Genomic DNA, 14,802 nt, shown 5'->3' on the forward strand with positions numbered 1-14,802 from the left:
TGTTTTGTAGCACAAGCATACAAGTTGTTATTGAAAGGGCTATCATAAAATAGATATAAAATATGTAGATAATGACATAGTAAAAAGGTTAAACTAGATTTAAAATACCTACCCGCTATCAACTAACTTAAAAATCTTCTAAAATTATTATCACAGACATCACTGTCATTTTGTAATTGCTTAGTTAAACACTTCACCTGTCACTTTCTGTAGTAGCTTTAAATTAATTTCCCAGTATATGTTTCCTTAACTATCGCCAACATGCTAATTAGTAATTAACTAATCATGATTTATATTTCTTTATGTGATTTGCACATCATTTCACACGGCCTGGCTTAAAAAATAAGTGATAAGAGGGCGTACTTCATAAATTATTATATAGTTAATGGACTAAACGGATTAATCAATCTGACTTCAAATTGTATTGCTCATAGAAACGTGATAACAATGTTACTTTCTAATTTTTCTTCTTTGGAATATTTTTGGGTATTAATTAATGCAGTACAAAGAGAATTTCCAAGGATCATTTGAATATGGATCAAAAGGAACATGAGGAGATTTGAAGGGGTAAAGTGACAGATCAGTTCAAAAGTAGATTAATCCCAAGAAGAATTAAATTGTGAATAATTAAGTCAAAGCATAGAATTCGTAATTGCTATATAAGAAAAAACAAATCATTAGCCTTGACTTTTTCACCACAAATTACGATTTCTTTGACCTGTTGCCTTGAAATTATTTTTATGAAACATATGCAGCTTCATGTTATGATTAAGCTTTTTCGAAACTTTAAATTTTACTTTTTGTATATCATGCAAAACTAGATTTGCAAAACAAAACAATACAATTTATCTTTATTGTTCTTATAATTAAGGGCACGATTGGAAGAGAATAATTTTTATATATACACGAATTCATGATTTATATTCCCCGCAGTTCATAAAGTCATTCTTGCAGGTTTTGGTAACTCGGAAATTTAATCATGGTGAACAACAACATAAGGATCAAGCATAAATCATTGCAATCACGTCTAAAAACCTTCAGAATATATAAGTAACTGGAAAATATGAGTTACATATTGATAAAAGTAAGTAAAAAGCAACGTTTATTTTTGTCCTAACAAATATTATATATTTGAATATTCAATTATGGTTTCGTGCAAGAAACTAACATAAAAAACCAGGTTGAATGATATCGTCTTTTATATATAACTTTTTGCCTTTCCATGATATATATTTGTATAGAAGTTTTGACGAGTTGGTTTTATCAGTTATTGATGGATATATTGATTTAGTTTAATTGCAAAACTAGTGTTCGTGGGTGTGAAGTGTTTAGCAGGAAAATTAAATACTTAGTGTGTTAATTAAAGTCCAAATAACTTGAAGTATTAATTAAATAGTTTTAATATATACTGAATAATATATGTATTTACTATTTATATATATATTTCAAAATATCTTTTAATCTAAATTGATATTCAGTTATTATTAGATTTGATTAAACTTAAATTAAATGAGAGACTCGTTGAAAATTCATGTTAGTATAGGATATTATTATAAATAAGTGATGAAAAAGATCGAGATACGTCTGTTTCTCTTCCTTTTTCGTTTTAGTTGTTATTAAAAATATGTCATATTTGCTAATATTTAATGTTAGATTAACACATATTTTTTGTTTAATAAATACTATATTATTAATATAAATTCATATTAAAAATATGATAAATCTTATAAACGATATAATCAGACATGTAAAGCATGTGAAAAAATTACAACCATATGAAAAGCACACGTGTATCGATACATCAGACATGCTTGACTACGTACAGTGCATGCGTTTAGCTAAGATATAATGTTTAATATATATATACACGTACGCATAAACTTGAAATTTAACCCAAACGCGTTTTCTTCATGTTTATGTCATTTACATAGTTAAGATTGCGATATGTTACCTTTCTTTAATGACATCCTCTTTTCAACATATAAATTAAAAATCAATTAGCTGTTAACTGGATAAAGATTTATAGTGGGAATAGGCTTCATTGATATTATTTCATAATATTATTTATATGGATAGGTCGTCTATTATACTATTATATCATTATACATTATATTTTAAGACTTGCAATTTGTTCTAACCTTGAAATAATGATCCTCCTAAACATCTTCCCATATATAAATATATATGTTTTTGAATGTAAATGTCAAATGTATAACTACTCCCTGATATAAGCATGCTTGTCTTCACATTAATGTTATTTTTTTCAAACATTTGTCTGGGTAGAAAACGTGATGTAATTTTTCTAAAATAATAATTGACCTTTTCATCAATTACACCAAATAATATATATAATTAGAGAGAGAGATTTAAGTTGTTTACTAACACAAATATAGAAAGAAAAGGTAAAGGATAATATATAAAAGGCTTCAGATACATAAAGTGATGTAGTTTTTCTAAAATGGTAGCCTTTTCATACAATATATTACACCAAATAACATATATAATTAGAGAGAGAAAGAGATAATTAATTTGTTTAGTAAAGCAAAGATAAAAAGGAAAGATGAACAATAATAAAAGGCTTAAAGTTTATATTTTATAAATGAGTAAGAGAAACCCATGTAGAAATTAAACTAGGAAATCATTCATATACAGAAGTATTAATTATTTGCTGTATTTTGTTATGTAAATATTTGGGAGTTGGGAGACAAAGAGGGGGTAGAACAGATGTTTGACTCAAAAGGAAGAAGTGTTTTTAAACAGCGGAGGATGGAACAGTGTCGAGTCCACGTGCAGTTGTAAGGATTCTAAGCCAAATAATGTTGTTAGTTACGACCGAAAAAAGCTAATGAAATCAAAACCTAAAACATATCTATCCCTCTGCGTACAGCTTCCAAATTTAGTGTAACAATAATACCAAACTCTTCCCCCAACCATTAATTTTCTTACATATATTTCCTCCAATTTGTATTTTGCATGTCACACAAACATATATGCCAAAACTAGCTAGTCTTCGTCTTAAGTGAGAACACTGTGCATTGTGTTGATTTTTCTGTTAAAGTAATTGAATTTATTTCATTATTATTATTATTATTCTAAAAGCAATCGATGTCAATTGGCTCTATACATTCATGTACGCTTTAACATAATCGATAGCAAAGTGATTTACGTTTTATTGTTGATGTCACATGTAAGACACATACCCATTTGGAAGGGCAAGAAAATCATCTAGCTTCGATGTAATTCCATTAGTAAATACATATTTTATGGAAAATAAGCACGCTTGGTGGGTTATAAGTAGACGTTGTAGGTTAGAAACTTGGAAAGATGTTGAAATCAGAACCAAACTCGCTCCTCTAAGCAACCTCTTTTCTTTCCCTCACATCATGTGTGTGTATATATGTATACATATTATTCTATATTATTATTATTTTTATATCTATGTATCTATGTGTATTACTTATAAGACGGTTTGTTAGCCAAAACGTTTGCATCAATCGCAGGTGTAAGAGGTTTGTCCAATCCCTCCAACTCTCTAACGGAAAACACTTTCCCATCTTCCCCCACCATATATTCTCTTGTAGTGTCTCTTTCCATTCCCTTGTCTTTATTGTTAGTTTCTTATCTCCTCTTTATCACTGTATTCCTCTCTCTTATTGCTTTAGTATTCTTCCCTCATCATACCTTCGAGTTCATATAACATAGGGAAAAGGAAGATATATAGATCAAACAAGAGGGTAGGGAAATAATTAACCCTATTCTTGAATTAGGGTTTTCTCTCTCTCTCTCTATCTCTCTCTCTTCTTTTTCTGTGCTTGTATTTGTTTTTATTAGTTTCTAGGAAGAGATAATATGTGCAGTAGAGGCCATTGGAGGCCAGCTGAGGATGAGAAGCTTCGAGAGTTGGTGGAACGCTTTGGACCTCATAATTGGAATGCCATAGCTGAGAAGCTCCGAGGAAGATCAGGTGAAATAATCATTTCATGTCATCTTATTCATCTTCTTCTTACAACAACTTTTTATCCATGATCAGATCAAAAAATAATTTGATCAGTAAACATTAATTACATTAACGAGAAAATATCTTAAAAAATGAGTTCGACCTAACTCATTCAATTCAACTTTGGTCGTATTCTGATAATAATTTGCAATTTTTTTAGTAACAATAATAATTGCCTTGTAAAAATTTCATTAAAGCTGTAGGCGATTTTTTTTTACGAATAAAAATTTTGGAGTAAGAAAACAGTGTCTCTTGAAAAAATTATTTAGTTTTACTCAACTAACTCGTGGAGATATTACGATAGGTAGTTTGTGGAAAACAGCAACTAGTTGTGTAATAATTAAGTAGCTAATATTAGTATAGAATTACGATTTCACTAATTAATTAGTTTTGTCTAGGGTTAGTTTAAAAGATTAAAAAAATATAAAGATTTCCTATATTAAATATAAAATCCTAATATCTAAGGAGCATATATCAAGTGAAAGCACTACTATAAGTTATAAGCTTGTGAAGTTTAATAAATTTTATCATAATTAAGTTAACCGTGAATTGTGTGCAGGGAAAAGTTGTAGGTTGAGATGGTTCAATCAATTGGACCCAAGAATAAACAGAAGTCCTTTCACAGAGGAAGAAGAAGAGCGTCTTCTAGCTTCTCACAGGATTCATGGTAATAGATGGGCTGTAATTGCAAGACACTTCCCTGGAAGGACTGATAATGCTGTTAAAAATCATTGGCATGTGATGATGGCAAGGATTAGAAGAGAAAGGTCTAAAATTTACAATGTAAAACAGCCTCTTTTTTCTCCCAACCTTGAGACTAATTTTGAGACTATTCCTTCTTTTGTTGAGAAGTATTATGAAAAGTACAACCACCCTTGTGTCACAAGTAGCCCCTTCCAATTTCCTAAGAAGTTTTACTTTCAAGATCCAAGTTCCACAATGCCTCAAGGTACATCCATTTTCATGCTTTGTACAACTTCAATAACTAATTTCATTAAAAAAATAATAATTGATGTTATATACTGACAGAAAAAGAAAATTACTTAAGGTTCATTGCCATTGTTAATATAGTAGTTGTCTAACAGGAATTAAACTATTAATATAAACAGTATGAGTTTCTGGTTATAGTTGTATAATGGACCAACGAAACGTAATAATTCACATTGTCTATCTTAAATAATAATTGTACTATTTACTTTGTTGTTAATAAATGATAATTTTTCGTAACATTTGCATATAATTGTGTATAGTTCACCAATCATATGTATCTATAAAAATTACTACTTTTTTTTCACATTGGGTGTGAGTTAATAATGAAAATCTTGTTGTGTTTGTTTGATATTATTACAGACAAGAGTCAATCGGTGGAGTTTTATGATTTTCTTCAAGTAAATACCGATTCCAATAAAAGTGAAGTGACAGACAATGCCAAAAGAGATGATGAGGAAGTGAATCAAGATAATGAGGGACAACAGAACAAGGACAATGGTGTTCCATTCATTGATTTTTTGTCTACTGGAAGCTGCTAACATAATTGCCAAAGTACAACTTAATTACCCATTTGTATGAATTGAGCCTGACTAGAACAAAATCTCGATGTAGATATGATCCATTCATGTAACTAGCTACTGTATTCACAAACAGTAACATATTTAAGGATATGTGTACATTTGTAACATGTAAAAAGTGCTTATGAGAAACCCCAATGCATCAAAAATCAAAATATTGCATGATGTGAAGTGAAGAAAATTATAAATGTCATCTTTTGCAGTTTTAATTAAAGATTCTATATGTCTGCATGTACTTCAAAGACTAGCTAGGGGATGATGATATCATGGTTTGGTATTATTTGCATAATTGCACGGTTGTTTGTTGTTCTAGGTAGCCAGATTGTATAGGCAGAGATCGATAGATTGACACCAAATTTTCTTTTGCCTTCATTATTAGTTCTTAAATCAAATAATAGATTATCTGTTATTTTTTTCTTCAATTCAATAACATACTCTAATGAAGTCGATTTAATGTTAAATAAAGTATTTTCATCTCATTGTTTAATTTGAAATTTTGATTATAAGAATTTTAAAATTTTGAGCTAAATTTTATCTTTTATAACCTTATCTTTAGAAGCAAAGAAAGAAAATGGTCATAATTCGGGGTGTTAATGATTAAATCAAACTGATATTGCTTAAAAAAATTTCAAAAGATAAGAGCTATTAATTTGGTAAAAGTAGAATTGGATATAGTTTTTTTCACCTCTATATTAAATTAGAGTTTAATGTTTTGAGGGTAGTTAAATCTCTTTATATATACTTACAACTCATGTCATTTTTTTTATTGAATTTTTAATTTTAAATTCTTTTTAATTGAATATGTCCATCTTTTGGATAATTTTCTTTTAATTCGTGCTTTTATAATCCATTTAATTAGATTATGTATTATTTTTAAATTTTTATCTTTAAATTTATATTTTATATATTTTACTCGAATTTCAAAATATTTGTACCATATATAAAATTCCTCTTAGTTACAATAAAACAACCACTCACGTAATGATCAACTAATTACGTGGTCAATCTCCTAATTCATACAGACACTTATTGTATATATAAATAAATTGGATAAATTTAAAGTAAGCCTTTAACAGCAAATATATTTTTGTTAACTCACTTTAACAAGTTTATATGTGTATGTTTGATAAAAGTAAATGTGCCTTAAAGAAAAGGCAAAGATCTGTTAATAATAAATTTAAAGAAAAATCAAAAGGAAAATGGATTCGTGTTCTCCTAATTACGTTTTGTTTAGAAAGTTAGCAAGAAAGGGTAGAAATTAATAGAGATGAATTAGACAAATTGAAAAGAAGTCTTTGATTGATAAGGGAAAAGAAAGAGGAATGTAAAAGATTGTCCACAATTGCATCCAAAATCTTCTAAAGAAACATTTGAATTATCTAATCAACTCTTTTAAAAGTAACTAAAAAATTAAGGAAGATCTTCCTTGTTTTCTTTTTTTTTCTAACATTAACAGCGTGTAAGTGTAGTAAAAACAATACTTTTTAACCAGTGACTAATTAATATTTAACTATGCTTTTTAAAAAAAATATATCAACAATAAAATAATTTTCTTGCTATTTCAAGTAAGTTGGATAGACGTAAGAATATTAAACATTAATAATTAAGGGATGTTGGAATCCTAGCAAAAATAAATGGTACCCAAAAATATCTCTGTAAATGAAATGTTCTAAAAATATCAAAATGCTATTCCATTAAATTTGGAATTTTGAGATGGGTTACTTCATATCTCCTATATTTAAATATATATATATATATATATATATATATATGATAATTAAAAGAAATTGTTGAAGTTGCTAGCTTCAATTGATTCGGTTTATATTCTCAAGTTAGCATAATCAACCATATGTAGCCGGTAAACTAGATTTCGTTCCTGCATTATGCGTGGATATATTTATGATAAGTAATAAATAAAAATTATTATAAAAGCATAAGTTTATTGTTAATTGATTTTAAAAATATATATTATTAATAAATTATAAATTTAATTAAAATGTATTGATTGCATAAAAAAATTGTTATATTGCTATGCGAATGATTGATTTTTATAATAATCATTTTATAACTAGTTAATAGTGTAGAAAAATTGATATTGATAATAGATAAACTATAGTCATAAATTATTTCATAATTAATTTAATAAAAAATTACATTATAGTATAAATTTTAATTATTTTATCATAAATAAATATTTTATTATTTTATTTTTAATATTATTATATTTATATGTATGATAATTAAAGAATATATATTATAGTTGTAGAGAGAGAAATATATGAAAAAATGGACAAAATAGTAACCAAAATTAAGATTCAATTTTACAAATTAAAAATTATGGCCACTAATATTCAAATATTGTAATATTAAGTATCCGATTAATTTCGTCAAATTGGATAAAATGACCGTGAATAACAAAATTTATTATAAAATCACCACTAAAATAGATATGGATATTTTTAAATGTAAATGAAAATTAAAAATATAAAAACTTAAGTGACAAAGATCATAAAATAAAATCATTTTTGTCGTTTAAAATTCGTGTAAGCCTTTTTACTTTTTGAGTTTTTATTTTACCATTTTATGATGTTAACAACTCAAGCTAGTAGGTTATTTAAATTCACACTACTTATGTTTTGTTTTTTTAAGTAAGTTAGGCTAACACCTCAGCTCATGAGTAGGAATCAGTCCTTGGGATTATGTGCATAGCAGAAAAAGAACCTTTATTTGTCTTATTTTCACATAAACCGTTTTTGATAATTTTTTTAATTCTTAAAATTGAGTTTAAGCAATTAAAAATATTAAATTTTTATTAAAATATTAAGGGAAATATTTGATGTTATGAATAGAGTGGGGCTAGGTAGCAAGCACGACAGACAAGTTTTATTGAAGTTCACTGTCATTTCCATTGTTGTTTACTAAAGCAACAAACGCTCCGAAAACAAGACGTTGTTGTTTAATGGAAGAAAATTAAGTGACTGTCTTTCTCATTTTGGTTTTAAGGGCAAATACAAACACACACAAAAAGGATGAACATCTGAAAAAGATAAATTTTATTTAAAAATTATTATTTTGAAAAAATATGATGGGATGATAAATACTTTCTTTTGTAACAAAAACTTACTATTTATATATGTTTATAATTAGTTTTAATAGTTGATGTCAAGACTTTTTAAAATTAATTATCAGTTCAACAATTCTAGGAAAATTACGCTAATGCAACATACATCAGTAACTTAATTTTCAGCTAGAAAAACCAAAAGTAAAATTTCTATGCAAACTTTGAATAATGTAACATGAATGATTAAATTCCTATAACCCCCCATCTGAATTCACTTTCGTAATCATCTAGAATAGTCCCTCTGTGCTAACCTGGGAAAATTTTAACACGTGGCACAGAGGGACCTTGCTGCTATATATGTAAATATATAGTTCTAAATATATGCACGATGTCCACAAGAAGGAAATCCAAGATTCCAAGTTATTCAAGAACATGATTGGAAAGCATAGAAGATTTTATCCGTGCGTGAGATTCCAATTTTATTCTTTCAAATATTTTGGCTCAAGTTTGTTTGATCATCCTGTCACTCAACTGGAAAATTGACCCCTCTAAAAAGAAAACAAAAATAGACACGAAAACACACGGTGGATCTAGGTGAGAACAAAAACCGTTGTCGGTGAGATAGGAAGAAAGAATATACCGAAGGTGAGAGAAAAATGAAATGGGGACTTGAAAGGAATTTGGGAGATCTTTAGGCTAGTCATTTTCGGGGCTCTTTTGGTCTTTGTGAAATTAGAATTAGATTATAATATCAGAGTATGCCAGTATGGTACAAAAGATTCAAAAGATCGGAACTGTAAACTAGAATAACTGCATCGTATATAGAGAAAAGCATGTTTCTTTGGAACGTTTTTCTTCAAAATTCCTGACATCTCGTTTTGTTTTGTTTTTCTTTTTTTTCAATCGTTTTCGCCAATTATTCTTAACTGATTTGATTGGATTTGGCATTAGTAGTCTTCTCTTTTTCAGTCTAGCGATTTGATCTTTAATCTTTGTTTTTAGTCTCACGATTTGATCATTAGTCTAAAATTACGTAAATGAATTTACGGCCAAGTTCGATGCAATTGGATGACCGAATATGTGACGCATTTTGGGTCTCAAAATTGACAGTCGTGGATAATATGAATTTGCCATAATCACTGTAGAACTTGGTTGTGTTGACACAGCTAGAAAATTGACAGGATGAAGAACGTTGAAAATGACCAAAAAAAGAGTATTGCAAGAGTTTAGTTAAAGATATGGTAGTACAGACGTTATCCCGAAAAGCACCCTTTGCCATCTAACAAGTTGCTCTGGAAGCTAGAAACCCACCCAACCCAGCCTCCGTAATAGTACACAAAACAACTGCAAAATTACTATAATTTTCTACAGAATGCCTATGAAATGAAGATTATAGCTCTAGTGGACTTGAGATGACAAAATGCCTACTCACACTTAATGGATCGATATATGTGACGGACAAAGAGCAAAGCTGCACGGAATCCAACAGTTCCAAGCATTAAGAAGAAACCATAGCATATACAGGCCATGTATCCAAAGAAAAACGAGGTCTGCATGAAACCAGACATGTCGGAGCGTGCATAGTAGTAATACAGACAATAGGCATAGATAAATAAGCCAGTTGAACCACCACATAGGAATGATCTGCAAGTAAAACAAGAACACGTTAAACTCGAAGCCTCAAAACTCCATGTGATCAATTTTGAAAATGCAAATCCCAAAAATGAAAAGGGTCAAAATTATATAATAATCAATAAATCGATGCATAAAGCAACAAAGCCTGTCCTATCAAATGAAGAATGGCGGCATTAAGGTCCAGATATATCAAAACACGCATAAAACCATGAAAGCAAGCATAAGTATCTATGCTTGTTCATGATCACGAGTCAGACATTTTACAAACCATCAATAAGGAATTATCCAATTCAGTTATGATGTCCCAAAGTTTGAAGTGACTGGTCCAAAACATTACTACAAATATATTTGACATGGGAAGTTCATGCATTCTGATGTATCATCACAACTCCTTTTCATCAAAAATCTTGGCATATGTTAATAAAGATGATGACGACAAGAACCAAGCCTTAAGCCTTATCTCACTAAGTAGCATCTAGAAGAACATCTACAGAACTTAATTAAGCTTACACTAGTAAGTGTTTGCTACTTTGGTTAAGCTTATGAAAGTGGCATATGATCTCCATTAGCTCTTTTTGACATATTTCAGTAAGTTCCAAGGTAAGCTTTTATCAAAATAAGCTCATATTATAGAGCTCTTATTTATTAAGCTTAAGTTGTTAGCCCAAACCCACCATTAATTCAATATAGATCATCATATATCAGTTATATCATACAAGATCCAGCTAACAACAGAATTAGTTGGTATCTCATATTCACTACCTAACCAAAACAAATATAAACACCAAGCCATAAGAAACATGAAAGAAATTTGCAATAAATGGCGATTTCATACCTCCACCACCACTCATGATCCTCAGCAGCAAGCTGGAAGTATGTCAATGCCACAGTAATGAAAGCAGTAACAATCAAGAGAATGATGAAGACAATGAACAGGATGCTGTAGATGGTGTAAATTCTGTGACCCCATACACTGGCAAATATATAGTAAAGTTCAATGTAAATAGCGCTGAAAGGCAAAAATCCTGCCATTGCCATCTGAGGAACTGTTCCACGATACCACGGCAGAGGCGGAATCTCCCTTGGATATTTAGTCGTACGGCAGGGAGCTTGAAATTCAGCCTTGCTATTCTTCCCAGCAATCCCACCTAATACAAGTAAAGGAGACGTAACAAGTGTCCATATGAGAACTATGACCACAATTGTGCCAAATGGGAGTGCAGCAGTTGCATTATAAGCAATTGCAACAGTGTTCAGAAAACAGAACGTCAGAAACAGAGGTCCACAGAAAAGGCATCCAGTCAATAGCAGATTCCTAACCTGTCATAACAAAAATGACAAGAATACAAACACTAAGATCAGAAAACAAAAGCAACTTCAGCAGATACCAAACCAAATTGCAAATAAAATTCACATGTGAATACCCAGTTTGTTCCTTCCAGTTGACAATAGAACGAAGTTGCAGTATAGCCAGCAATTCCAGAAGTGAGTGCATATATGACAACAAGTGCAGTAAACAGAGCCCCTCGGTTGTAGGGATAAAACACACCGACAAGTGCTAATATGAAAATGAACACCGTTCTGCATACCGTTCATAAATACAGCTTATTGAGATGAATCAATCAACAAAAACATCACAATTTAAGGGGCTGTTTGGTTCAAAAAATTGTTTTATATTATCTTTTTCTTTTCACTGTTAATTACAAAAATGTCACCTCATTTTTATCTTATTTTCCGTTTTCAAATATTTGTACAGAAAACAGTAAAACCAGAAAATGAAAATAAAAATTACATTTCTCAAACCAAACACTCCCTAATTTTCCAGAATCAATCTTCTACAAGAGATATAAACGGGCCAGACAAAACTTACAGAGTAAACAGCTGGCTACCAGATCCAAGGGCAGCTGCAAATAAAGACTTGAACTTGGGAAACCTAAACACATCCCCATGTATATATTTCCAACCAGTCTCTTCCTGATCATCAGCCGATTCCTCGTCATGTGCATACCTATTCACAATTCAAACAAAAGCAACACCCATAATTCAGTTCAGCCAAAAAACAAAACACTATCTTCATCAAAGACTCAAGGTTTCAAATTGCGATTCACAACCGCAATTGTGATCACATTGACAACAAGTGCCCACAATTTCGGGCAATTTCAACACAATCTCGCGACCGTAATTTAAAACCTCGGTCAAATCCAATCGAAACACAGCAAACAACCACTACTTACTTGACAAAATCGTTCTTAAGCACCCGCATCAAAATGGTGGCGAGAAAACCGGTCAAGAGCAACACGGTAACACACGAATTAATAATCGAAAACCAATGAATTTCCAAATGATGCGGCAACGACGAGGACTGCGAATACTTATCCATCCGCTTCTCAAACGGAGTATTAGTCTCCTTCCACTTAACAGTATAAAAGAACTCCACATCAACCTCACCATCCTCCGTAACATCCACAAGCGCACTCGGATCCGTCCTAACATTAATCTCAATAACCCTATCTTTGTTATAAAACACATCAAAATGAATGTGCTTGTAAAGATAATACCTATAATCACTAGGGTCCTTTCCTTCCTTATCAACTTTCCCTATAAACCCCCAAATCGGCAAATCATCATAGTACATCTGAAAGTAGTAGTCCTTACGAACCGCGGATCTGAAACGCGAAACTTCTTCCTTGGTGAGTTTCTTCTTACAAACCGGAATAGATTCTTTGTCGCGTTGAAATTCGAGTTCGTATGGCGCGCTAACCAAACGGTCCCCATTCAAAACCTCACCTAACGCTTCCTTCTTCTCTTTCAAATGATCTGGTGATGTAATTAAATAAGTTAAATCAAAAATTAAGAAAAATTATTAAAAAAAAAAAAACGAAATGAATGAAACGACGTCGTTACCTGGTAAACAAAAAGGTAGATCGAAGTAACGGTAGGTTTCGCTGCAGATAAGAGAGGAGAAGAGAGAGTTAGGGAATGAAGAGAGGGAGAGAGAGAGAATGGAGAGAGGGAGAGAGAGAGAATGGAGAGAGAAGTGAAGGAAGATACCTAGGGTTGTGGAAGGGGCCAACCTTATTGGCGTAGAGAGGAACGGAGTCGCCGTCTTTGTAACGGTGATCTGAGGAGTCAGATCTGACGGTGGAGAGAGAGGTGAAGGTGATGAGCGAGAAGACGAAGAAGAAGAGATTCATCGGTGAGAGCTTCGAATGAATCTTCGAGCTCTTCAGAGAGAGAGAGAGAGAGAGAGATGAAGGAGAAGAAGACGTTGTGTGAGTGTTAATAAACGGAAGGAAAGAAGAAAGGAGAACGAAGAAAGGAGAAGAGGGTGAGTGAAGTGACGTCGACTCACCGCCTCACTGTAATGTTTGATGTTTTACCTTACACTATTTTTTCCCCTTTTTTCTTCTTTTTATTTATTCATTTTTTATAATTCTTTTTTTAAGGCAAGACAACCTCAGGTATTTTTAAGGTTAAACCAAATATGGACGAAACATTTTGTCAAAACAATTTTAATTACTAAATAAGAGTTGTTAATAATTATTAAAAATGCATAAATTACACATTTTTAACATGTTTTTTTATATTTTAATTATTATTTTTAATTATTTTAAATTACAGAGGTATAGCATATGATTATTAAATCAAAAGTAAGAAAAAATTAAAATTTATGCAATTTTTATTTTTAATAAATTTCAGTGAAGAACTGTCAACATTTTTTTTATAATTATCACTTTTAATTTAATATTTTTATAATTATTTAAAAGAAGTTATTATTTTATTTATATTATTGGGGTAAGTTGCTGCTTTAACTGATAGCATGTTAGTGGCACAGCAACAGAAATTTTTTGCGCGTTTTTGGAGCTTGCTTGCAAATTATATACTATTCTATTTTCTCTTGCTTCCCAATTACTCATTATCGGTGAGAGTATGATTTAATTAGTTTAATTTGTTAAGCTATGACTCAATCAATACTATTTTTTTTCTAAAGGCATAAATATTTTATTTGAATTAAAAATTTGATTCTAATCAAAATTCATATATGATTTTTAATTTAATACCTTACATTTAAGCAAATTAAATTTGAAAATCACCAAACTTATAAGTAATTAGTAAAAGAATTTCAAACACAAGATTCTGAATCTTCTGATAATTGTCTTATTCGATTTGAACTATATTATTTTTAATAAAAAATATTTTTATATTTATGTAGTTTTATATTAACATTAAAATTACAATATGTTCCTCTTTTTTTTTAACAGCCAAAGTATCGGTGTCGGTGTCGACGTGTTAGCACGTGATTGGTTATGGAAATTTGAGAGAGTGTGACGTGGAAATCGTAGTCAACTCTTCTGGGCACGACCATAACGTGCTTTCAGCCCAGATCTGATTTTGGATCCGCGTTGTGGCGAAGACACGTGTAACGTAAAACTCCATATGTAGTAGGAACACGATAAAATAACGGCTTTTTACTGCGTCTCCAACTTTACATGTTAAAATGAATTAATATAGTCTTACTCATCACAATTTTAAGTTCATAT

The 14,802-nt window shown here is 30.5% G+C and overlaps 2 protein-coding genes across 2 annotated transcripts; one reads left to right on the plus strand and one right to left on the minus strand.

The window, feature by feature from the left end:
* The first annotated feature begins 3,798 nt into the window (after nucleotides 1-3,798).
* LOC113867995 (transcription factor MYB52-like) lies at nucleotides 3,799-5,722 on the plus strand. Its single transcript, XM_027503535.1, has 3 exons — nucleotides 3,799-3,964; nucleotides 4,557-4,946; nucleotides 5,348-5,722. The coding sequence occupies exons 1-3, from the start codon at nucleotides 3,850-3,852 to the stop codon at nucleotides 5,524-5,526; spliced, it is 684 nt and encodes a 227-aa protein (XP_027359336.1). The 5' UTR covers nucleotides 3,799-3,849; the 3' UTR covers nucleotides 5,527-5,722.
* Nucleotides 5,723-9,757: 4,035 nt separating this feature from the next.
* LOC113867061 (transmembrane 9 superfamily member 3-like) lies at nucleotides 9,758-13,644 on the minus strand. The gene is made up of 7 exons (XM_027502017.1): nucleotides 13,313-13,644; nucleotides 13,166-13,206; nucleotides 12,496-13,078; nucleotides 12,132-12,269; nucleotides 11,686-11,842; nucleotides 11,097-11,581; nucleotides 9,758-10,270 (listed from the first exon to the last, which is right to left on the minus strand). Exons 1-7 carry the CDS (start codon nucleotides 13,453-13,455, stop codon nucleotides 10,051-10,053), a joined length of 1,767 nt encoding a protein of 588 aa, XP_027357818.1. The 5' UTR covers nucleotides 13,456-13,644; the 3' UTR covers nucleotides 9,758-10,050.
* Nucleotides 13,645-14,802: the final 1,158 nt, after the last annotated feature.

The sequence above is a fragment of the Abrus precatorius genome, unplaced genomic scaffold, assembly GCF_003935025.1.
Source record: "Abrus precatorius isolate BTA unplaced genomic scaffold, Abrus_2018 Scaffold5, whole genome shotgun sequence".
Classification (NCBI taxonomy): Eukaryota; Viridiplantae; Streptophyta; class Magnoliopsida; order Fabales; family Fabaceae; genus Abrus; species Abrus precatorius.

Excerpts from the sequence above, each read along its gene's own strand:
- LOC113867995 (XM_027503535.1), top strand. The coding sequence starts at position 3,850 with ATGTGCAGTAGAGGCCATTGGAGGCCAGCTGAGGATGAGAAGCTTCGA. Across the intron at positions 3,965-4,556 it reads GAAGCTCCGAGGAAGATCAG|GGAAAAGTTGTAGGTTGAGA; the intron begins GTGAAATAATCA and ends AATTGTGTGCAG. Across the intron at positions 4,947-5,347 it reads AAGTTCCACAATGCCTCAAG|ACAAGAGTCAATCGGTGGAG; the intron begins GTACATCCATTT and ends ATATTATTACAG.
- LOC113867061 (XM_027502017.1), bottom strand. The coding sequence starts at position 13,455 with ATGAATCTCTTCTTCTTCGTCTTCTCGCTCATCACCTTCACCTCTCTC. Across the intron at positions 13,207-13,312 it reads GGCCCCTTCCACAACCCTAG|CGAAACCTACCGTTACTTCG; the intron begins GTATCTTCCTTC and ends TCTTATCTGCAG. Across the intron at positions 11,582-11,685 it reads AACTGGAAGGAACAAACTGG|GTTAGGAATCTGCTATTGAC; the intron begins GTATTCACATGT and ends TTGTTATGACAG.